Here is a 25,877-nt window from a genome sequence, read left to right as displayed (position 1 = left end):
ACAGCTATTTGTCATGTATGTGCTCTAGTTTAATCTCTAGTGACGATGCTTCTTTCCCATTTAAGAAAGCAGACTGTGACTCAAATCCTACTCACATACTGAAGACCATTCTTACATACTAAGGGCCCGTATGGACAAAGAGTTAAAGTAATGGAATGCTCTGCCTTTTCTATTTGTTCAGAGCCAGACTTACCGAGTTTCCCAAGGCACAGGTTACATTATAGGCTAGGATTTATATCTTGGGGTGGTGGCACTGAAGAGGAACATGCTTTTACATGTAGGAAAACACACCTCGCACACGTGAGAACATGCAGACCCAGGGCAGGTTTGTTACAGACTTATTCTTCAGTGAACTGGCCTAACCTCCATTCAAAGTTGTCTATGCCTTTGGTTATTACTATATCTTCTGGCAGTATTCCACATTTTAAGTATACAGGTGAAGTATTTTGGGAGAGCGGGTTCAAATTCTCTGTCCATTTTCTCTTCTCCATGAATAGGTTTTTAATCTATATCTTGTCTCCCTTAGTCATCTCTTTTCTAAACTGAAAAGTCCCAGGCTCTTCAGCCTTTCCTCATAAGAAAGGTGCTCCAATCCCTTAACCATCTTGGTTGTCACCTTTTACACTTTTTCCATCTCCTTAACGTCCTTTTTAAGATACAGTGACAACAACAACTGCACACAGTATTCCAAATAAGGCAACACCATAGATCTATATAGGAACATTATAATTTTGACTGTTTTATTTGCAATCCTTTTCATAATTATCTCTAGCAGAGTTCACGATTTTCACTCTGGGTTGACATTTTCATTAAGCTATTCACTATGATCCCAAGGTCTATTTCCCCCTCAGTCTCAGCAAATTCAGGTCCCATTAGCTTATATCCTATCCATTTCACTGCCTCAAAGGCCAGTTAATTGTTGAACTTTAGTTATATGAAGTCTGTTTTCCAAACAGGAGCTAAATTATAATGCGTGAGCATATTATCCATTTAACGCTGTTGTTCACTCAGAATAAACTCAGGAAGAAATTAATGACAATTGCATTAAAATAGTAAGGGAAGTTGAATAGAATATATGTTGATTAAAGTCTTACAGACTTGCGGGAGCAGACTCACTGAAGTAAACCAGAATACTCTGAAATCTGAGAATTTGTGTTTGTCGCCATTTAAACCAGTTAAAAGCACTGCGGAAAACATGCTTCACTCACAAACACAGGCGGAACTAGCGTTCATCTGAAAAGGATAAACTAGAGCAGGAAAAAAAATTCCATCATTCCCTACAATCTCAATTATAAAACAATCCGGAGCGAGCCATTCAGTCCTTGCGAGGATTTCTAGGAGCCAGGGCCTCGAATTCCTTTCCTCTTCACCCCCTCCCCTCTGCAGTTTCTCACTTAAGCTGGAAGCTTTGATGCACGGACACAAAACAAGTTTGCTCAGTGACCTGTAGAGTGAGGGAAAATCTTTGCCAGCTCTGCAAATGACCCAGCACTGATACTCGCTGTTGTTGTGCACTGAGCGACCTTCGCGGCCTGGAATTTTTTGAGACCCATCCCCGGATAGCAACTCTACCTCTCTCCAAGCAAAGCTTTTAAAAAAACATTAACTATCTGAGAAATGTTGCAGGTAGCGGGGAGACAAGGCCCGCTAACCCCAATAACCGCAGGGATTTCCTGATTGGCAGACTGGTCAAATTCCAGGCGATGGCGGGAGAGAAAAAAAAACAAAAGCCCCCTAAACTGCAAGGTTTAATTTCCCAGCAGGTGGCTACTTGCAAAACGCCTGGAACAATGGGGGCTCGAACAGCGTTTTCTGGCGTCACAGGATTTGGCTTGCCTTCTTTGCAAAAGCATTTCTCGTATTAAAGAGATTCTTACCCAATGAAGAACCCTCAAAGCTTCGTCGCACTTGTTTTATTAAAATCACATCCCTTCCCCCCCCCCCCCCCCATTCCCATCCCCCGCATTTCGGTAAACCAGACCCCTGGTTAGTACGGAGAGTCGACGATAATTCTACAGCCTCAGCCGCGCGCCTCTTTCTAGATCTAGCAGCGGCGACAACTAAACGCAACCTTTTGCTCGGAGGTGGTTGTGGGCGGTTGCCCAGCCCGGGCAAGGACTGCGCTGAAGCCGGTTGCTTCTCATTGGCCGTGTGGCCGGCAGAGAGAGAGAGAGGCAGGGAGGAGGAGGAGGAGGTGAACTGCCAGCAGCAGCCAGGCACAAGGGAAAGCGCATACACACAGGCGCGCACGGCAGAGGCTGCTCGGGTATTGTTATCCTTGTGTGCAAGCTGAGGAGGGGGTTGCCGAGAAAGCGAGGCCAGAAAGTGAAGGCAGTGAGACTCCGGGTGGGCATGCAGCAGCCGAGCCGGTTTTGGAGCGGCGGTGCCAGGGAGCGCTTGACGACGCACTGAACGGAGCTGCTTCGAGGCGCCGGCGAGGGCAGTCGTGCAGCAGCGGCAGCAAGAAGAAGCAGAAGGGACATGTTCAGAGGGAAAACCCGGAGGAGCCGCTGACGCCGCCAGCCACCCCCAGCAGCGCTGATTGCCTCCTCTGCCGCCCGCCGCCTTTTGTGTGCACAGCCCATCCCCGGCATCCAGGGCGCGAACCGGGGAGGGGGAAGAGAGAATAAGAAGCCAAGCTTTCAGCCCGACCGGGAGCTTAGTTGCAAATCTCTGGGATCTTCCGTTGCCCGCTCGTTTCTTTCCCACCTTGGCCCGAGACGCTCCCGGCGGCCCCAATCCTTTGACTTTTCGCCCTGCCTCCCGTTTGGGCTCCCCTCTCTCCTCCCCCCATGTGCCGAATAGCGGGATCGCCGCCGCGGATCCTGCCGCCGCTGCTGGTGATGGTGCTGGCGGCCCTGCAGCAGGTAACAGGATGGTGCGCGCGAGACGAGCCGCCGGGCTCGGGGCTCTTTGTTCCTGGCAGTCCCGGGAAAGGGCGGTGGCGAGGGCGGCCGAGCGGGTGGGGTGGGGGAAGCGGCCTCTCCCAGGAGCCCCGCAGGCTGAGCTGGGCCTGGTCGAATAGTGACCGATGGGGACTCCGCCGGGAAGAGAGGAGCAGGTTGCTAAGCTGGAACTGCGGCGGTCGCAGCCACGCAACACCGGGGCCGGAGGGTTTGGAGAAGGCGCCTCTTTCTCTTGGGATGATAGAGAGAGCCGGCGGTGCATCAAATGGGGAGGGGGCCGCCGAGTGCAAGGAGCAGACCCTAGTGTTGGGAAGGGCGCCCTGGAGCTCCCCGTTTGCGGGCAAGGGAGTGAAGGGAGCCTCTTTTCCTGCCTGGAAGGGCGCAGAGGAGCAGGTGGCCGCTACTGCTTTCATAATAACCACACAGGGGAAAAAAGCAGACTTTTTGCTGGGGAAGGGGTTGGCGCCTGGAAGTTTACGTTGAATGACGACCCCCGCCGCCGCCGCCGCCGCCGCACTTATGTTGTGGAGACTTGCGGGGGGTGGGGAGCAGATTCGGCTTCAGAGGAGGGAGGGGCTGAGCGAAGGCAACCCAGGACGCAGGAGCGCGTGAACAGGGCTGGGCTTGGGGCGTTGTGGTGCAGGAAAGGCTCGGGCTGGAGCGTTTCTAACGGGACGGGGCCTTCGCGCCAGCTCTTTCTTGGAGGGCAGCGTGGGAAAGGCGTTGGGGCCACCCACAGTTTTCCGTGGGAATGTGGGAGCCGGGTAGTCCTTGCTTGGTAGACAGTTGGTAAACAAAACAGTTCAGCTTAGGCTTCCATAAGGATGCAAGTTATCTTGGTTGAAGAAAGTTAGGGCTCGCCTCGAGTGTGAGGTGTCTTCCCAACTCTGAGTGTGCGTGCGCGCACCAGAGGGTGTAGCCCGTCCCAAGACACGACCCCGGCGTGTCCTTCTCCCCTGCCTCCCTGTTGTATACCTGCCGTTTCTGGTCTAAACTGTAATGATGGCACATAGATCCACCCCCCCTAGAGGTGTACAGCCGCAACCGGGAGGCACGGGCTCCTGGTCTGGATTGCTTAACGCTCCTTCCCTTCATTTCATGCGCCCCTAGGGAAGAAAGGTGCGTTTTAAAGATTGTCCCCGGCCTACTTTAGATTAAATGGTGTTATGTTGGATTAGGGTGGTGAAAGCGTGGGTTTGAATGGGCATTTTGGCTAGTCTTTTGCCACTCAGCATGTGTCATTTCTGTGATATAAACTAATGTGGGATGAGATGTCCCAACTGAGCACCCACCATGCTCTACGATCAAATCCGTGGGTTAGTGGAGGGTCAAGCCTGTCTGGGACGCCCCCTTCCGTGGCCTCGAGGCGCGGGGAAGAGGAGCGTGTTTGGCCTCCTCTTGGCCCCTGTGCTCTCCCCGGTAAACCCCTGGGAAAATTTTAATCAGCCTCTGCCCCTGCAGGCTCACTTATCCACCCACCCCAGTTTGCAGCTGCTAGGGGGATTTCCATAGGGGCAAGCTCTTCTTCCTCTGTATTACCCTTTCCACCTCCTTTGTCCATTAGGGGGCAATGGGGGCAATGCATGAAGGAGACTTGCCATGGTACCTTAGGACTTCAGTGGAGGTCCAGTCCCAAATGTGATTGGAGGTTGGTTGGCCTGGATATCAAAAGAGAATGAATGCAGTTGGTTGGTGCCAGTAAGGTGGTGGCAAGGAGTGAGTTGGTTCTCTTGTTAAATGTATTGATTCGGAAGGAGGCTGTTTGTATTGCTTTATGATGGAAAAGGGTGACATAGATACCCTTCACAGAAGCATACTATTTTCTGAATAGTAGAAAAGATAGTGAAAGTTTGTGGAGGTTTATTTGTGCTACTGTGGAAGGGGATCTGTTCAGGAAAGGCATCTCTGGTGAATGGCATTTGTAGCTAGTGCACATTGTGTGTAGCTGGGTAGGGAATATGGCTGTGTGCCACTGGGTTAGGTATCTTAGATGCCTCAGCTGGTGCATTAATATTTTTGGCTTAGTAGTGGGCTATTGTTTTGAAAAACAATGCATGCTTAGAGGAGGTAAGTTAAGAAGGTTTCTGGAATAAGCATTTAGTTTGCTTGAGCAAAAAAAGGAGAATGAAGACAGGTGTTTCCTTAGTAGGGTTTTATGTTTCTGTAAGCAGAGAATTGCCTTAGCTTGTTCATTGTATATTTGCAATTTGTGGAATTGTATCTTGGGTATGTGACATTCTAGAGATGGAAGGAAGGATGGTAGGAATAAGTCTCATAAGGTAGACATGTTGACACATACCATATTCCTTGAGGTGATGGGTTTTGCATTTTGGGACATAAAGTTTATCATTTTGGAATAATGAATTGGACACAGGTATTTAGTTTGTGAAATATTTTCACTTGCTTTTCACTATGGAGCCTGTGGATCTGAAAACATTGGCCGTGTGTGTGTATTGTGAGTGAGGGCTCCTGAGCTTTCTCTGAAGTGCGTGCATAGGGTGGGCGTTGATTCTCTGGTCAGTGTGAAAGCCAATCTTTTTCTAATGCCGAGGGCAGAGAGGAATAATTCTTAGGGACGAAGCAGATCATTGCCTCTTAAGGGCATCTGTGGTTGGACTATTTCTCCAATAAGAGATAAGCTGCTCCGTTTTTGCTGTCCTGTAGGGAAATGAGTGTTGCTGGCAGACAATGTAGTGTGTATGTGAGTCTCGCTTTTTGGTAGTGGATGTGTGCCCATTTAAACCCTGGAGGCTTGGGTGGTTGGGTGTAGGGAAGCAACTGCATTAGCTGCGGCAGTAGCAGTCACTGTCCATGGTGCAGAGCTCAGATTACTCTCTGGCTGTGAACTGGATCTTTTCTACTGAAATGTAGTAAACATGGTCTTGGCAGATTGCAGAGCTTTCTTCTCTTATCCTTATTCAAATCATTGTAGTGTTTTACTCCCTCCGCTATAATCCCTGTCCCCCCCCCCCCTTTGAGTTGATGATTGTACCAGGTATTTGGTGTGCTGAAACATTGGTTTTTAAGATTTAATTATTAATGAAAGTTTTTCTGAACAAAGCTTTTCTCTTTAGCCTTGGAGTTTAGTTTATATGTCATGGTCGTGTAGTGGCTGTGTCAAACCTGCAGAGTCTTCCCTTAAACACATTTCCCTTGCAAGAATTGTTTCGGGATTCTTTTAATCATTGTTGATTATCTGTATTCCTCCCTTTTCTATTTTGTGCTTACAAAATGTTCAGTAAATCTTAAAATTTGAGTTCTGTAGTTGGCTATTATTTTGCTGATCCAGGTCAGACTTTCAATTAAAATACATTCTATGAATTATGGACTGGAACTAGCTTTATTGCTTTAGTGTATCACTAAGTGTCAGTAGCGTGTCATAGTTGGAGAATCCAATTTTCCCCTTGTTTGAGGTATCTGTTACATCAGGTTAAGACTCAGTCTTTACAGAGTATAACAAAACTGTAACTTAGATATGAAATCAGCTCTGCAAACCTGTGTTTGGAAAGCTGTTTGATTTTTACCTTGACTTTTTCTTGCGAAGAACTTCTTGCATGTCAGAAATTACTTGGAATTTTCACATAATAACAATTGCTTGTGTAGGAGAAATTTGCATGTTAGAGTTGCCTTAGGAGTTATACATTTGTGAAGTTTCTTTGTTTTCTCCTTTTCACTATTTGATACATAAATATTCCTGTGAATTTTATGTAACTTTATTTCATCATTTGTGCATTGAAGCAGACATAATTTAGTTATGCTGATAGACAGTGAAAGTAGAAACATACCAGATACTAAGTCTTTACATTACCTGTTTGAATTGAAAGACATTGGCACTGAGTATACAGCACTTAAGAACATACTTAATGTTGTTCATCAGCAACGGTGATGATTTAAAACTAGCTTTCTGAATAATTTATGTTTTATCAAATTTTACACTAATGACAAAAAGAAAGAAGTTGAAATTGAAATTATTTTAGCATAATAACATTAGCAGATGCAAGTGCTTTGGCAGTTGAGAAAAGGGAAAGAATTTGAGGTGAAATAAAAAAAATGCTAAAAATATATAGAGAAATGACTTACGCCCAGACAAATGTGAAGTATCGATTAAAACTGTAATCTTTTGTATATCGAGGGAGCAATGTTCAATAGCTCTACCCTGAGGTAAGTCTCGTTTATTCAGCGGGGCTTGATCCCAGGAAAGTGTTCTTAGGCATGAAATCTTAGGTTAATACATTCAATTGAGTTTACAATTGACTGTCCGTTGATTTCAGTATATAACTAGGATTACAGCCTTAAGCGTCTAAAAAGGTAATAGTAGTATTAGAAAGGAGAGGATTTCATCACATGAAAATGAAAGATGGAATTTCGGGATGTTGTAGGATACTTGAGTCGGTGATTAGAAGCAAATCCAGTATAAAATGGAAGGCATTTGTTCATTTTCCCCTAGTATATGTTGGGCTTGTAGCACCTTTCTTGCCTTCAGCTCATTGCCTAAATCTTTGTAGATCTACCATCCAACTTTTAGAATAAACCATTCATATTAACACTATGGGGCAAATTAGACATTAGATGAGACCAGAGCTGTAGCGAGGGGGAACTGTGCCCGGAACTCTACGTTCCCTCAGACTCCATGTGCCTAAAAGGCCAAGTGCACCTCCCCTCTCTCCCTTTGCGCTACACTGACTGGACAAGAGCATAATCACCACATCAAGCTATTTCACTTTGGCTCCTCCTGGGTATATAAAACAAGTGTGGATGGGGTCACTCTTTACTGGTGTATGTCAATTAACTCTGTCGACATCAGTGAGGTGTGATGACATCACAATTTTTATTACACTTCGTAAAACAAAAGGTTAACATTGGAAAGCTTGGGTCTGTTTATGCTACTGTTCCTTCTGTCCATTGTGTTTTCTTTTTGAAGGCTTCTAGACGTTTATTCTTTGTTCTGCATATTTCCTTTGCTTCTCTTCTCTGCTGTATTCCAAATCTATAGACTTCCTTTTGTTCACTTAGTTATAAAACTTGAAATGTTTAATGTTTTGTTGTCTTTGCTTTCCTTCCTAAGACTCTGCTTCATGGTTGCAGGAGTGTGTAAAAAGTATACTCTTTTTAATATTAATGATGTAAATGTAGAAGAAGAAATCATTTTGTTTCAATATTAAACTAGAAGACATATTTCAGTCAGGAACAATAAAATTATTTCATAATTGCATATATGTATCCAGTTTAATGTCATAATATGCCTTTAAAGGTTAATACCTGAATGTTTTAAGGCATTTTCATTATAGGAAATAGCACAGTTACAAATACATCAGTAAGTCATATTTATATATAAATCTTTGCATTTTTAAACGGTTATTTCAAACAGCCTGTTTCCTTTTCACATTTTGAATGGCTTTGATATAAACTGAGGTACATGTCAGTAATTATCATTCAGTTTATGGTGGGAATAGAATGAGTATTTAAAGAACTTTAGCCTGATTTTAGTTTTTTTCAAAAGTTCACTTGAAGGATCATCCTTCTTTCTAAAGACATATTAAAAAGTTTTTCTTTTAAGTCTATGATTTTCCTATTCTGTGGTCCTGTTTTTCCTCTCTGGAATCATTCATGTTTCATTTTTCTTTCCATTCTATACCTACAGGTACATTACAGCATTTATTCATCTCATACCAGTCAGGATCTAGGTATTCTCTAAGTAGAGAAGAAAAGTCCCAGCCAAGTCAGATGTCACATAGAAGTCTAACAAAACAAGGTCAAACTTGGCGAACAGTCTAATATTAGAAAGCATAATAACAGATTCCAGTGGCTACAGCAACTTCTTGGGTAAATGATAAAAATAGTTTAAGGGAATTGAATGAAGATGACCATTCAGAAATGACTCATGCTTTGCTTAAGTCCTTGTCTTGTGATATTTCCTCCTTGTTCTCATTTATGAAAGTGAATTCATCACATGTGTAGTATCTGTTCTCAGCCTCTTTAACATTTAACATGGATCAATTTTAATGTACTTCCCTTTCTTTCCTTTTTAAGGCTCATTATGCATGGAGTGCTTTTTGCGATGCTCTTTGCTCTGCAGTGGGGTCACAGTGGGGTCTTGCATTTCCTTGTTTACACACAAGGAGGTGCTCCACTGACTGCTTCGTGGCTTGCCTGTCCTCACTTCTGGGTCACACCTAGTTGATTGCAAGATTAACAGCTTTTTTTAAAAAAAGCCCTTTAAATTTTAAATCAATATTCTTCCATGTTGTGACCTTGCTCTCTCCCTCTACTGCAGTGCTGGAGAGCTTGGGAGGGAGGTGGCCCAGGTGCGATCAATCATTGGCAATGGATGAGGATGCCATGGCCAGGCAAGTCCCTGCTGCCCCCACCCCCACCCCCAGAAAGCAACAGGAGCCTGGAAAGTGGGAAAGGGGGAGGGAAGAAGAGGTGGGAGCATGTGAACAGGGCTATATCTGTATTCTTCACAAGAAAGAAAGATTGCCGGGGGGTTTTCTTTTGAGCCCTTTAAATTTTATGTCGATATTTCTGATATCGCTATTGCACAGGCTCATTATCATTAATTTTTGTTTTTGGGGAAAAGCTGACTATTGACACACACACCCAAAAATACCTGAAAGGATTATGGGAGGGTGGGAGACCATAATGGGCGGAAACCCAGTAGCTAGGGAAACGTCAGAGTTTGCCCTCTCTCAGGAACTGCAGGGCTTCCTGGATATGTAGTGCTGTGTGAGCCTCAAAATTTTCTAAATTTTCTGTGTTAAAATAATTGAGAAAGTTTTCAAACCTTCTCATACTGTTCATTTGGAATGAGTGAAATGTTTGTAAGACAAAATTTCATACAAGAGGATTTTTTCAGTGCTCCCCCAAAATCCTCAGACGTCTTTGTGCTATGTGGGGGTTGAAAGTGCAGTCAAGTCTTAGTTGACTTATGGAGACCCTGTAGGGTTTTTAAGGCAAGAGATGTTCAGAGGTGGCTTGCCTTTGTTTACCTCTGGGTGGGCTGAGAGAGTTCTGCACCATGCTGGCTTTCTTTCATGCTATACATTTTGAATATGAAAAACCTTCCCTTGAACATTTTAATCATTTCAAAAGATAAACACGCTATTCACAGGGGTTTCTTTTATGTGCTTCCCTGGGAAAAAAGCATAAAAATACACTCCCCCCCCCCCCAAATGTTTACTTTTTTCCCAGCCCCTCACACATCTACATTAAAGTCACTTATTGTTGTTTAGTACCTTGGCTTTGAGTTCAGTAGCAGAGTGTTCAACGGTCTATGGATCTCCTTTGGCCATTTTGGCAGGTCTTTATTTGGCATCCATCTTTTGTGCAAATTCTGTTTATTTGGTACAGACAAACAGAAAAAAGCATGGTTGCTGTGGTGATTGGCAATATCACAGCAGGAAGCAGTAAAGGAGAAATGTTGAGGTAACGCGGTGTGATAAATTCTCTCTTGTGAAACATGGTGGCACATGTCCACAGTGCCCTGATGTAACTATGCCTCTGAAATTAAAGGCTGTACAGTAACTGTAGTTCATTTTAGAGTGCTGTGTGTGACCCCCCCAGCCCATTTTCGTTTCAAACATTCAGTGTTAACTGTACAATAAAATGTAATAGAAAACCCAAGCCACTTCAGATATTTCACAGTAATGGTTCAACACTGAGAACATTTCTACTAAAACAAATTAACTGAAAACATATGAAATCTGTCATTATATCTCTTTTAAAATGAAAGATATATAAACTTATGATTACAGGTTGGGACATAAACTATCATGCAGCTTGCAGTACCACTTGTGTTTGAACTAAATTATTGGTCTGCTGTCTAAGTGTGAAGCACAGCTATGCATCTTCTGTCCTGTTACAGTTTACGAAAAGAACATGGAATAGTGACTTAACTGTCAATTTGTTGTTGATCTTGCATTTTTGAAAATGCTGGGGAACATTATTTGATCCTCAGTGTCTTATGCTGGGTGACTGTTTTGTGAACCCAGAGGCATTTCCTGCAATATAGGACCATACCGCTAGAAAAACGGCTCCGTTAGGGTGAACTGGCACTTGATGTTCTTTTATCCATGCAGACTTTTAGGATTGTCTCATGTTATTATATGTTTCATTCTCATTTCTAAGTATTGATCTTGTTATACAGCATCCGGGGGTTTTTTGTTCCAATTTTAGAATTTCTTATCATGTGAACATCTGTTTTCAAGAGATTTTTGATAACAGTAACTGAGCATGCACATGTACATTAAAATGACCTCGTAAGTGTTGTTTCCTTATGACATAAACCAGGGAGAATTAATGACTTAATTCATGTTTAAGTTTAAGAATTTGTCTTTTCCAATGATCTCCAAGTGGCATTTATTATTTAACCCTATTCATTTTATGCCCCCATCAGCCTGTGGCTAGATTAAGCTTAGAGAGTCAGACTCAGAGTTACTGTGCAAACTTAATGGCTGATGGAAGTTGGAATACTGATCACTACAGTTTTAATCTAGTACTATATAAAATTACATCAGACTAACAAATTATTTACTCAAGAATTCCAAACCTAAAAGGATTAGGGGCCAGATCTGGCCTAAACACCACTTGGTCACTTTGGTGCTTTCAAAAACAATAGTGTGTGCTTGTGAAGGCAAGTTAAATATACATGGTTTTCTTAGCAAAATATGTGATTATACTGCAATCAGAATTTTAAGGAAACCATTAGATTTCTCAAGATTGCTGTAGTTCAAGATTTTAAAATCTAGAAAGAACTTTTATGTATATAATATCAGTTTTTAATCAAGACACAGTATAAGGAGAACCATACTGGGGCATATTAGGGTTCTATTTATTCTACTGTCCTTTTTCCCACAGAAGCAGACAAGTAGTCTTGAAAGGCCCACGGAACGGACACAGAAGTTAAAGCTTCATGGTATTGCTGCTTCCACGGCAACAGGCATTCAAATGTATACTGCTGCTGAATATTGAAGTTCCATTATTGCTAATAACTGTTGATGGACCTGGCCTCTATATATTTGCCTGAGCTCGTAGCCATCACCACACTCAGTGGTACATTATGTACAGAAATAATTCTTTTCTCCCTCCCCAGAGTAATAATAATATTCTAATAGCAAAGTCAGCCAAATCTGAGGATTGTGTGATGATTGAAGCCATGAACAGACATGACAGATCTTTCTACAAAGCTGAAAATTACCCCAGGCTTGCAGAAAAATCTGAAATCTGTTTAAAAAATTGTGGGGATAATCCCCTCCCTCCCCCCCCCCCCATGACAAAAGGAACAGCTGGAGCTTTAGGAAACGGAAGTCCTTCAGTGGCTTTTACTAGGCAACCAAAGCATTCCTAACTTGGTTTTCCTCAGTAAAAGGCAGGTTGAGGAGGCAGGGACTTTTTTCAGGGTTGTTTTGGCCTTTAAAGGAAGAACTCATTGGGGTTTGGTCTGGCAAGAGTTGCCAGCTCCAGGTTGGAAAATTCCTGGAGATTTTGGGATGGAGTCTGAGAAGGGGGGGGGAGTTGGGAAGGGGAAAGGTCTCAGCTGAATATAATGCCACTCTTCAAATCAGCTATTTTCTCCTGTGTAAGACCTGTGTAGTCTGTGTAGTCTGAAGTTTACTTGTAATTTTGGGAGAGCTCCAGCTCCTTCCTGGAGGTTGGCAACCTTGGGCCAGGCAGCAACCTCTTGGTTATGTGATACACCTTCATTTTCATGAATCAACAAAGCCTGTTCACTTGCTACTGTTCAAAAGCCACCACCCTATGAAAGCCAATGTGGTTATAGCTTCCGTGTGGAATTTGGGAGATCCAGGTTCGAATCCCTGTCTTGCTATGAAAGCTCACTGGGTCTTTCTTGGACCAGTCATGTGCTTTCAGCCTAATCTCCCTCACTGAATTGTTGTGATAAAAAGCAGAGGAAAGGAGTGTTAGCCACTTTGATCCCCAGTGTGGACAAAGATAGGATGTAAATGAATTAAATAAATAATAAATATAGCAGTAGATGGGAGGCAGATTAAAAGTAGGTTGGTGAATGGAAGAGACAGTGAGGCAGAGAAAGGGGAGAGAATATGGGGTTGCCATGGAAGAGGAAAAGGAAATAGTATGGAGAGGGAAATACAAAAAAAAGTGAAGTGTCCCAAGTCTTTTAGGGTTCCCTAGCATGCAAATCTGGACCTAAATCCAAATGGCTGTTGCACTCATACAAACTGAATTTCTTCCTTTAGATCAGTGCGGGGTTCCCTAACCTTCCTAATGCTGCGTAACTCCTTTTAATGCAGTTCCTGCATGTTGTGGGTGGACCCCCCAACTCTAACAACATTTCTATCCATTTTTACAGAAGGTTGGGAGTAGAACATCTTCCGATGCAGAGAGTCTTAGGCGAATTCCCTGTGGGAAAGGCCGTCGCTCGGACTTCAAAGGGGTCCCAAACCCCCCAGGTTGGAGAGGAAACCACTCGTCCCCAGAGATAGAGGCTGCAAGGGAAGGGAGGGAAAGATAAGAAAGAGAGGCAGATAAAGGTAGGTTGGCTTTTGGGTAGGAAGGAAATAGGGTTACAAACTCTAGGGCCGTTTCCGCACGGGCGAAATATGACGTCGTGGAAACGGTAAAAGAACCGCCATAGCGGGAGAGCTGCTCAAGCATCGCCAAGAAGGGCGGAGGTAGCTGTGATTCGCCTACCATCAGCTGAAACGCCAGTAAACCGGGCGCGAAGACGCCTCTCGTGATTCAGAAAAAACGCTTTAAAACCACTTTTTTTTTTTCCCCTGTGGACGCATCGGACGCCGCGACTCGTAAGCGGTAACAGCCAAGCAAGGGGAGCCAGTTTTCACAATGGTGACTTCTCGCCAGGACGGCCTTGTAAGCTGGGCTTCTACCTTTTCCCCCCAATACCAATAATACACATTGCGTTTGTCCCCTGGTGGAAGCTTCTGGCATGGCTAAGCACCTTTCCTGGGTAGACTCCATGCACTGGGACTGACAGTAGCTGGGAGGGGAGGCACTGACAGATGGGGGACGGGCAGGACATCAGGGCAGTCACGTTGTCCATCGCGACTCGCTGGGTGGGTATTGGATCGCCGGGCTCTGCATCGGAGCAAGTGCGCAGGCTTAACGTCAGCTGGAGATCGCCGGGGCTTCCGCGAAAGCAGCTTCAGTGCGAACCGGTTTACATTTCTGCGGGGCTGCTGGACGCTCCGCGAGCCCGCCTTCGGGTCTGTGTGGAACGCTTTTCTTGGGATAAGGCTTCGCACTTCATGGTAACGCCATCAAGCTGTCGCTGTCGCTGCTTTTGGCCGTGCGGAAACGGCCTCTGTTAGGAAGAATCTAGAGATTGGAGGAGTAGACCCTATGGAGGTTGGGATTTGAGAAGGGGAGAAACTACAATGCCATAGTACAATGCCATAGACTCCACATGTCAAAGCAGTTTCAACAATAACGTCAACATAGCCTTTATTGGCATCATACAACAAAACAGTTTACAACCAAAAAAAAGCATTAGTACAGCTCAAGGTAATCATATGTAAGAACTTCCCTTTACAGAGCTACCAATTATATCAAACAAAAACTTGGCAACTAATTCAGAAAGATCCTGGTTGGAACAATCTAAAAATCCTGGTTGGAACAATCTAAAAATACTTTATCCTTTGGTCATCAGTTATATTCGTGTTATTAAATGTGAACAGTATTCAATGCTTATGACTTTAGTGTATTTTATTTAGGCAGTAAAACATAGTGTACACTAGTGTTTCCACTTGTGCACTATTTCAGAGGCATATTCTTTCAGTCCTTGGTATTTTTTGAAACCTGCCCTCAAGTAGAGCAGACGGCAAAATATTAAATCTTGCTAGAGAATGCACGCCTTAATTTTGGTTTAGTCATGTAAAAACAATAATGAGACATACAACCCTTTTCTCCAACTAAGAGTTGATTTACAAGTGAACAAGTTGTATTTGCTACTATTAAAGATCTTTGATAATCCCATTCTAATAATTTGTCTTTTATCAGCTTTTTAGCTTCTAGGTAAGTTAGCATTAATACTTCGTCCATAGATACACCAATTTCTGTGATTTTATCAACAATTTTCCCATGCCAGATAGGTCAATGCAGTTATTTCCTTTAGGAAAACTGGGATTGCCAACCTCCAAGTATGGGCTGAAGATCTCCTGGAATTACAATTGCAGTCTGGATGGTGGAGATCAATTTCCGTGGAGAAAATGGCTGGTTTGGAAGCATTGCTGGTCACTGCCCCCCTCAAGCCTTGTATTTCTAGGCTCTACCCACAGATCTCCAGAAATATTCCAACCAGGAACTGACAACCATAAGGAGAGAAGGAAGCAGGAATAGAGAGAGTCTGTGGGGGCTTTCGGGAAAGAGAAAAATAATTTTCATCATTTGCACTTCTTGAGCTGTGGCAGTTATCTCCTTCAGCTTGTCTCCTATAGTTCTGCCTTCTATGCTTTGTGGCCTAAACCAGAGGGAGTATGTTCAACACACTCACATTTATATTTCTGTACTATTCACTGTAGTTCTGCATTTACTGGTGATCTTGAACATCTCCAGAAGAGGTAGTAATTAAGCTGTATCAAAAATGGGCTTCAGGTCAGTTCACCCTTCATGCTCTGGAGAGACAAGTGAAGCTATCATGTACATAATTTAGAACAAAATTAAATATGAACTGATAGTTTATGTCCCTTTCAGGTTACATAAATAGAAGATAGCCATGATTGGACATGAGCATTATTCAACAGTAAAATAGTATTTCTGGGTGACCTTGGACTAGTCACATACTCTCCTTATAACACAGGTCTGTTATGAGAATAAAAATGAGTGGGAAATGATATAATCTATTTTGGGTTCCATTGGGGAGAAATGTGGGATATAAATGAAGGAAGAAATAATTTTCTTCCTTTGTTCTTGAGCTCTGCCTGTTATCGTCTTTAGTGTGTCTCCCACAGTTCTGCCTTCCATGCTTTGTGGCCTAAACCCAGAGGGAGTCAGACCTAGCTAATACCTTACCACTACTTGCGGAAACACAGTGTAGTGGAGATGGGCAGCTGTGGGCTCCTTTGACGTTACATCTGGAAGCCTATAGAGATTCAGTGTCAGCTGCAGAGGCGCAGCTGGGCTATACTGCGCCTTGTGCACACTCTGTGTCCTCCAAAAGTCCCCATCGCTGCCTTGCCTCACCCCTCCCACCTCACTGATTTCCTTAGTTCAGCCTGGTGGGAGCCTGTTCCTTCCTTCAGGTTTATGAAAAATGGCCTTGGTGGGGAATTGAGCACTCCTCCCATGAGACCTTGGGGCTCACAAGGTCTCCTAGGAAGTGTAGTTCCCACCAGGCTGTTTTCAGTCTGAAGGGAACAGGTCACTTCTCCAGCCTGCACTGTTTCAATAAGGTAAGGGGGGGCGCTGCTGGGGGCCATTCCCCCCCCCCCCTCCAGGCATGTGCCCAGTGCAATGCGCACTCCCAGGCCTCTTGGTAGTTCTGCCTCTGGTCAGCTGTTGTCGCAGCTCAGCACTTTGTGTCTCTTCTGGATGAATCAGGAACAAGAAGTCCAAAGGGACCACAGAGACAATAGTGTACTGGGATCACTTCCCTCTAATCATGGTGCTCTTGAGTGTTTCTGTTAGGCAAGAAAAGGATACAGAGACCACAACACTGCATCTACACCACACGGGCTTTCCCTTTGTATAAAACATGTGGCTTCTGCATTTGTGATTGGTGGTATGGTTGCATACAGTGGCCACAGTCAGCCAGCTAACTGATTAATCATGAATTCTGTTAAGATGTTCATTTTTCATGGTTGTATATTGAGTATCATAAAATATTGTTATTTAGAATGCTTAAAGACACAAGATAACTAGTCTGAAAGCTTTCATTTTTTGAAATAATCTGTTTTTCATAAGATACTGCCTTTTGTAGATAAAATCACTGTTTTAATAAAGAACCAACAAGTCATCCAGCTGTGTGACCACTGCAGTTTGTTTCAACTGGAGATTTTGCTTTGCCCTCCAAAGTTGGTTTGATCTGTAATGACAGAACAGTTGTTCTCTAGTATTTAAAAAGTAATTACGTGTGCCTCTAGTATTACGTGGCTGACATAAAAATAATGAATTAAGAATACTAATTAATTGGGACTGTAGTAGGCCCATGCTACAGTTTGCTTTCAAACTGGACTCCTTCCCAGCAATGGATGGAAATGCTCATCTTGTTTCTTTTATATTTTGAGAGAAATTTGAAATCCTTCCCTGAGATTAACACTAGCCAAATGTAATTTGTAGCCAAATGTAATTTATATTGGTTCAGTATGATTTAGGATTCATTTGGTTAGTGGGATGCATCTACTAACTTAAGTAAATATATATATCAACCAGTGAATTATGTAATATGTATTGTCAAAGGCTTTCACGGCTGGATTCAACTGGTGGGTTTTCCGGGTTGCGTGGCCGTGGTCTGGTGGATCTTGTTCCTAACATTTCGCCTGCATCTGTAGCTGGCATCTTCAGAGGTGTATCACAGAGGGAAGTCTGTTACACACTGTGTCCAGAGAGAAGGAAATGTTTGGGGTATATATTGTCCATGTCCCAGGGTGGGGAACCAATCAGTAAGTGTTTGGGTGGAACTTGCGGAATACAGTACTAGCAACCACATCTTTGCATAACAAGTTCCACCCAAACACTTACTGATTGGTTCCCCACCCTGGGACATGGACAATATATACCTCAAACATTTCCTTCTCTCTGGACACAGTGTGTAACAGACTTCCCTCAGTGATACACCTCTGAAGATGCCTGCCACAGATGCAGGCGAAACGTTAGGAACATGATCCACCAGACCACGGCCACACTGCTCGAAAAACCCACCAGAACCAATTATGTAATAGTTTACAGGCCAATATTTTTTATATTGTTGTATTTTATTAAATAAAATATATATACTGTTGGTCTTATCAGCATTAGTACCCTCCACTCTGATTGGTGGCAGCAATCCAATCCCCTTTAACTGGAGATTCTGGGACCTTCTACATGCAAAGAAGATCGTATATCACTGATCACTGTAGTGTCACCGCAGTCAACTATTTATTTACTTACTTGTTCACTTACTTCATTTATAGACCACCTTTCTCACAGAAACTCAAGACAGATTACAAAAATTAAAAAAAACAAGGACAATAAAGCCCATTTCCAAACATTTAAAACCACTAAAAATGTCATTTCATTAAAATGTCTTTCTAAAAAGTTTTGTTTTGCTTGTGCTACATAGCAGTATTCGTATGGGAGCCTTTCTGATCTTGTCAGAAAGGTAACTGCACCAGATAGGGGCCACAAAGGAAAATACTTATGTCTAGGCAGTAACCGATCTTACCTGTTTTGTAGGGCAGTGCCATCAAAAGGCTTTGCTCAGATGAGCATTTGCTGTCACAGCAGAATGTATGGAGAATTGGTTCTACAAATAACTATATAACTACATGGTTGTCTTGTCTGTAGCTCAGCTATGGTGATAAATTGGGCAGTTTCATAGCATGCACAAAGTTTGCTAACAAAAGTAGGCTGAGTAAAGACATAAAACCACCCACCTTTGGCAGTAGGGCTGGTATCAAACATTACAGTGAGCAGAGCTTGCAGAGAAAATTGGGCAACTAACAGTGCAATCTGAAGCAGAGTTGCTCTAGTCTAAGCCCACTCAACTCTTAGAATAGAAGAATGGCATTAGGGTGCGTTTATGTCAACAGAAACAACTGCCGAATTTCAGTAAATTCTATCTATGCTTAGAGATATTTTATGTCACTACATTGGAGCCGTGTTTATCAGCCATCATTTTAATCTTCCTTTTATACTTCTCTGCCCTTCTATGTGGCTTGTGAATTTTTTGAGATCTTGACTCTGAATGTCATTCACTGGATACTTGCCCACAAGATACATGGAAAGGCACATCCGATTATATAATTTAAAATTTTACTTTTCAATATCTGCCAGATTCTTAATATGATAGTGGAATAGATTGGAAATTGACATAGATGATAGTAAAAACCTTTTTTTTCAAATTTTATAAAATCTGGTCAGGTATTTGCTGATGTGGCCTTGTTGACTGTTGACATACAGTTCTAGAACTCTCTAGGTGAAATAGTTCAGAAATGTATTGTTGAAAGCTTTCACAGCTGGAATCAACTGGCTGTTGTGGGTTTTCTGATCATGGCCAGATAACCCAAAAGCTTACAATAGCCAATTCAGAAATGGTTGTCAAAATGAGAGGGTTTGTGAAAGTATAGGGGTCTTGAATAAAATTACCCTTCAAAATAAGACTAAACATCTACATGTCAGTCCTGGCTTAGAAATAGCTGTAGTACTTAGATGTACTACAGCTCTGAGCTATCTATCTACTCCATTTTTAAATACCAAACTGATAGCATTTAAAGCAAAGATTTTTGCACACTTAATACATGTTCAGTGAGTGCATATGTATGGAATGTGTATGTTGGAAATCAACATTTAGGTCCTGAACATTCCACAGTTCTCTTCATTTCTCCCTGTCAACATATTTTGGACCTACCTGTGTAACTTATACAATGATATTTGCTTTTCATGTCTTTTTTCCCTTTTCATATCTATTTTAACTTTTATAAATTAAGCATAGATATACAATAAAGAATTGAATAATTTTTGAATATTTGATTCCAGTTTAAGTTAATCTGTTGTAGGTCCTTTCCATTCTTTGAAGCAGTCAGTTGGATCAACTGTTTAGTCTCTTTGCTTGGGTTTTTTAATCATTTTTTGGAGCTGCTACTTTTCCAGTGCCTTTCAGAAACAATTTTAACTACCATAATTAGGTGTAGAACAGTAATGTGTACTATAGGTACATACTTTAACAAAGAAGTATCAAGTGATAATTGCTTATTCTTTGTGAGAGCCAGGGCAGTTAGCAGGTTTGTGGGCCTGTGCAGAGTGTTTAGGGTCCCCTCTTCTTCTGTGACTGGCACCAGGACTTTCCGATCATGTCTTCCTTCTAGCCCACGCACACTTTCATGTCCTTCCTTCCCCTACCAGTCCTTCCCCTACCAGTTTGTGAGCCTTTCAACTGACTGTATGTCCACTCACCATGGTGTTTGGTGATGTGTGCAGATAGAAACACCACCACTGTGCCCACCAGGACTTCCACCGTTGTGTACCACCTGTATATCCTTCCCTGGCAGCATGTGATTAGGGAGTTCTGCAGCGGTGGGCCCTGCTAGAAACCCTGGTCCCTAGCAGCTGCCTCACATCAGGGTATGCTAACACCAGACCTGATGAGGACTAACTTAACCACTGTTCAACTCTTTTTCTAACTCATTGGAAAACTGGGCATAGATTTTATAGGATATCTGGTGTGGTTCTGGTTCATGAGATTCTTTCAGTGCAATCCTAAGAACCAAGTTTCCTGGGAATAAGCATTAAACATGCCTGAATTGGAGTTTTAATACATAATGCTTCACCCCACCCTGACAAGGTGTCATAGATTGTCTATTTGGCATTGCTCCCTTCAATCACACATTGTGAGGTCTGCTTTTGGGTCCTGTTTATGGAGCAAGAAGGATGAAAACATTTAGATTTTTTTTTTTGCCAAGATACTATGTGTATATCCATCATGTATGAGAACAAAGATACTCACTTGAAATTGTCATATCTGTTCTAGGATACCGTTATTGACATAGCATCTCTGTAGCATGCAGGTACAAGGGACGCTAGGCAGGGCAGGGACATGCAAAAATCACTGTGAAAAAAGCAAATAAAACACTTTTTGCAAGATCTATCTTTTGACAGATGTCTGGCCTTAAAAAGATCTTCTCTGCCCTGATCAACGTTCTTATCTATTGACTATTTACTTAATATCCTTAATTACTCATGTATAAAAAGCAAGTCAGCTCTATACAAATTATACCTTCTGTGATATGTAAAGCTTTTAATGAAAACTTTCACTGTCAGCTTAGAACCTTAATGTGAAATAGGGTCTGAAACATTGTCCTTCCATTTTCATCACTGAACCTTCGAATTGTATTATGCTATATATTTCAGAGCCTGTTCATATCTCATGTGGGCGGATCAGATTTCTTTCTACATATATTGTTAGTGACATTCCTGACACCAGCACTTCATGCCTTAATGAGCTGCTTAGTGTTTATCCAACAAAATATAATAATAATAACTAATAATAAATATATAATCAAGTCTTTGGAGCAGAATTCAGATGTGTTTTGGACAAGATCCTTTGTAGTAGTGCTTCCACCTAGTGATTATCTTAGAGAGTCAGTCTATAGAGATGTGTGGTTTTGTTGCTTTCAGATCTCAGGGCCAGTTTCCATATCACTATTGCTGTGGGAATCTCATTTACATTTCCTAGATTGTCTGTTAATGTTTTGTGTGCTGTGATTAGCACCCAGTTTGGTCAGTTTGGTTAATGTCCATAGAGGAAATCTTGTGATCCAGTCCATAGACCCTTCACACGCAACAGCCTCATGATACAATGACATCAGGAGTAATGTGTACATATTTATTTCCTGTACATTTATTTTCCACCCATCACTAAAGTCCCTTTGTACAGTGTACGTTGCCCCTAGGTTTTGTTGATAGGGAGGCAGACATTGAAGTTTTTTACTCAGCAGCTGAAGGCTGAGCCAGTTCTGTTGCAGTGAACTGGCAGGAAGCACACTCAGGATTGGCAATAGTCCATGATCTAGTCATTAAAAAACACCGCTTTACTCTTGCTTTTTTAGCTTTGCCAAGCCTGCATAAACAAAACTTTCCAAATGCAGTATTGGCTTAAACAGTATAATTTATTTGAAAGATCTGTGGATTCGCTTAGAACTGGGTATATCTTTACCGAAAACAAAAGTCATCAACAATTATGTTGGGTGGTTCAAGCATTTTTTAATGATTTAAGCTGTAGTTAGCACTGTATAATCAGGGAAAAACCCTATATCACAATGGTTTCTCCTGTTTATCCCACTGCCCTAGACAAAAACACTGGGTTAGCAAGAAATGTAAGTTTCCTTTTTTTAATATGAAGATTTCAGCGTTTAACTTTAGATTGTTTCTCTGACGCATAAACTTAAAAAGGCAGGGCAGTGATGTTTAATATCGTAGGCTGAACTTGAAATGACCCAGATTGCATTGTGGCAATACAGTTTTATTTAATTTCAGATGCAAAACATGAGAGGGTAAAGCATTGTCAAAGTTATATCTGATTCCTCTCATGTGTTTATAGCCAAATAATCTTTACAATGGACTGCTTTTGGGAACAGAGTGCTCTCTTTTGTTACTGAGAAAAATTGAGAGGTTGCAAATGAAAGTATAAAGAAGCCTCTTTATTCACATCTTCAAGCCTTTGTTTCACTGAGCATTGTTTCAGTTTATAGGAGCTGTTTAGCAGATATAGCGTGCTGGAAAGGCCGACGGATTCCCATGCACATCAGGGCAGGCTTGTTAAAATCCTGTTATCTACTCAGCTGCCCACCCAGGATTTAGTGTTTCAAGGGTACTTTGAAAAGCTGGGTTTTTTCCCCTCCTCCCTGTTAGTTACATTGAGTTTACTTATTAAATTATGCAGTTTCACAGCATCTTGTGGTTGAGACACCAACTTACCATCCAAGTCTTATGGGTTTACCATTTTTTATTTTTAAAGAAAAATCCCTGGTTACAGAGCTTTAGTTGCACATTACTGTAAATATAATTTGTCATTTTGTGACTGGAGCTGCAATCTGTGTATAAAACATACTTAATATGGTTGGTGCTTGAGACAGTTGCAGTCAAATCTGGTGTGCAGTTAACATGCCACTTGACATCCAGAAACCCTTTAAAAGTGCTTTCCTTGATGAAATAAAATTTACAATCTCAGAAATGTGTGGCTAACTAGTCAAAGCTAAATCTAGTCAGATGTGCTACTTTTGTGACTGTTCTTGAAATGAGTTTAGTGAATCAGGTTGCTTGAATGAAGGTTCTTACCCCTGTCCTGGTAAAAATGATTGAGATACAGAAAATATAGGACAGTTACATGGTGCAGTCTAAAAGCTTTCAACTCTGGTGCTTTATTTAGCCTTCTTCCACTACAAAAGAGGTTACAAAATAGGTTATCTTATAACTTGGGAGCAGCAAGTAACAACATGGCTTATGGCATAAATAAAGCACCAAAGTTGAAAACTGTTAGACTGCACAATCTAAATGGGATACACATACACAACGTGTGTATCAGACTCTTCAGTGGCATTTGTCATTATCTTACCTATGGATAATTCACAAGACCTATTACTTGGAGTTAATAGGTAACCTGCTTACAGATGGAGAACTTAAGTCATGTTTTAAGAAGGAACTTTTTTTTTCCTTTCATGATTTTACCAAAACACAATTTCTTCCCAATAGTAAAAACATTACATATATGGGGAATTGATTTTAGGCATTAAAATTTGGTTAAGAAAACAAGATTATTTTTGTCCTTACTCATGTAATATCTAGCCCACTGGTTTATATATATATATATATTATTTTGATGGAGATAGTTGACACATTTTGATTTGGTTGTGAAATATCTTAAATGCATCAAGTGCATGTGATAAATTTGGTGATCAGTTTTTTCAGAACATTTATTTCTTGTTGAAGGAATGTGCTTGTCCTTTCCCACTTCCCCCTCATTCCACTTCAGTCTGAATGACTGTTTTAGCTGAAATGTTCAGTTGTTTAAAGAATTAAGATGGTGTATTATTTAGATCTTACTAGACAAGTGTGATTTGTTCCTTCCATTCCAGTTATCAAAAAGATTAACCCTTTGCCCCTGGAATTCTAATTGCAGCCATTAGGAAACAAAGAGGTTATTTGTAAAAGATAGTAGCAAAATCAGGGTTTATGCCAAGTGGAATGTTTCTCAGCTGAATAGGGTCGCAAGTATTACATAAATTTTGTCTCGCATTTCAGGCCCCGATAAAGGCAACTTGTGAAGGCACATTATGCAAGACTGGATTTCCTGAAGACGTTTACAATGCAGTCATATCCCGTGGTATACATGAAGGCCAGCCGCTTCTCAATGGTAATGTAGCATGCAGTGTTCACTTTCTTATTATATGTAACTTGCACATAAATTAGTTCTGAGTGCTGCTTCTTGAAATTTCTTAGCATGATTTTCTTCATTCGTTCTGATTATGGGATGGGTCAGATAGAAATGGTTGGCGTGAAGAATAGCCTTTGATTGTTCATCAGGAGTGATTTAGTTGTGTATGTGTGCTTTTAGATACCTATCCTGGTTTAATACTTCCTTCGCAGAACTCAATTGAGTTGATTTTGTCTTGTAAAATGTCCTAGTAAATCCATTTGATTAAACAGTCATCAGTGTTTTTTATTGCAAAGCATTTCTTCATCCCAAAAAATCAAGGTCTAGAACTTTTCATTTATTGGAAGAATATATTGTGCCCCAGTCCTGGATGTTTGGAGAACTTCAAACATTTGCCCTTACCTTATTCCCCCAATTGCCCCAATTTGACAGCATTCATTTTTTTCTTGCTGTTGCATTGGGTAAAAGCAAAAAGCATGTACAATGTAATATTCGGTAATGATTATCAAGTTGCCATTTGATTTTTGAAAGCTGTGTGTTAAACAATAAGGAAGTTAGGGTCTTCTCTGGTCCATATAAATGCTGCCCAAATGGGAATGTGACTAGACAGAAAGCCTTCGGAATTCAGTCTACAGTGCCTCAATTTTAAATGCCACAGACTTTGGTGGAAATCTCTGTAGACGTAAAGCTCTTTAATACAGAAATCAGGATCTTATTTATTTCAATTATGTGAAAAACATTGTCTCTGAAATAGAATATTTTAAAATGTTGAACACAGTTTCTACTCCCAGTTTATATTTGTGTGCAATTTTAATTGTCAGTAGAGAGTCTCAGTGTAAGAAAAATATATTAATTTTGTTTCATAAGCTGTATGTATCATAGATATTACTTTCAAGCTAATTTAAAAATTATGGAGCTGATCAAGAGGATTAGTTTCAGAGAGTTTCAGATTTATCTTAAAGAAAAACTAATTTAATTCCCTTCATTGCTTTTCCCCCTAAAAATATGGCTTCACAGATCAAGACATTAACATAAATGAAAAAGACTTCTTAAAATGAAGCTGCAAATCAAATTGATTCTCAAAACAAAAGCTTTTGTCTGTATTTAACATATTCTATTCAGCAGTATCTTCTCATAATTACAGCTTTACAGACCTGTGTCATGTTTTCATAACAATAATTGAATCCAAAAAGCAAGAAGAATTGATTGGCTTTAGGTTATTAAAATCCTGACTTAATAAAGTATTTCCGTGATTCATTTAAAGCAAGTTTTTCAAATCACATAATGCGAATATTCTGCCAAACTAGTTTCTGTGTATAAGCAATTATATTTTATTATTTTCTATGCATATGTCAAATAGCATTCAAAAACAAGCACTGCAGTTACCAGTCTGTTGTATGCAAAGCCATTGTCACCCCATCCTGAGGCGAGCCACCTTGAACTGGTGCCATGGGGGTTACACGGGCATATAACTAGAATAACCAGCACAATACTTAATCAGCTCTCTATGAACTGTCAGTTCCTAGCCTCAGGATTTTGCTACCAATTGTCATAAATAATGGTTCTTTATAGGTTTACAAAAGTATTAATCCTTTTTTGTTCAGACTAACATGAGTAAGTGTATACAGTTTGCTATCAAAATAATGCAAGTTCTGCTAACTCATATCGATGGCTCATTTCTGACATCATTCTAAACCATGACTTGGTGATATGTGAATGAGTTCTGCAATCACATTTTCCCCTCCCCACCCCCACCCCTTCCACCAACACCAGCACCAGTGTGTAGTCAGCAGAACCTCTGATTTACCTCATGTTATACTTTTCCATTTTATCTAAACTGGCAAACTGATTTGCACTTGTATGTTGGCCCAGTATTTTCAAATCATGGTTTGAGGCTGTTGTACAGT

At 41.4% G+C, this 25,877-nt stretch overlaps 1 protein-coding gene across 2 annotated transcripts in view; it reads left to right on the top strand.

Annotated features, from left to right (window-relative positions):
* The first annotated feature begins 2,080 nt into the window (after nt 1-2,080).
* The window catches only part of CDH2 (cadherin 2), a 151,121-nt gene continuing 127,324 nt past the window's right edge, over nt 2,081-25,877 (top strand). The window contains exons 1-2 of one of the 2 annotated variants that reach the window (XM_048507350.1): nt 2,081-2,867; nt 23,838-23,949. In XM_048507350.1, the coding sequence (XP_048363307.1) occupies nt 2,793-2,867; nt 23,838-23,949 (187 nt within the window). In that variant the 5' untranslated portion in view covers nt 2,081-2,792. Of the gene's footprint in view, nt 2,868-3,128; nt 3,300-23,837; nt 23,950-25,877 lie in introns of those variants that run through there. The other variant, XM_048507349.1, reaches the window with a different exon arrangement.

The sequence above is a fragment of the Sphaerodactylus townsendi genome, linkage group LG09, assembly GCF_021028975.2.
Source record: "Sphaerodactylus townsendi isolate TG3544 linkage group LG09, MPM_Stown_v2.3, whole genome shotgun sequence".
NCBI classification, from domain to species: Eukaryota; Metazoa; Chordata; class Lepidosauria; order Squamata; family Sphaerodactylidae; genus Sphaerodactylus; species Sphaerodactylus townsendi.
This window is presented reverse-complemented; position numbering and strand designations above follow the sequence as displayed.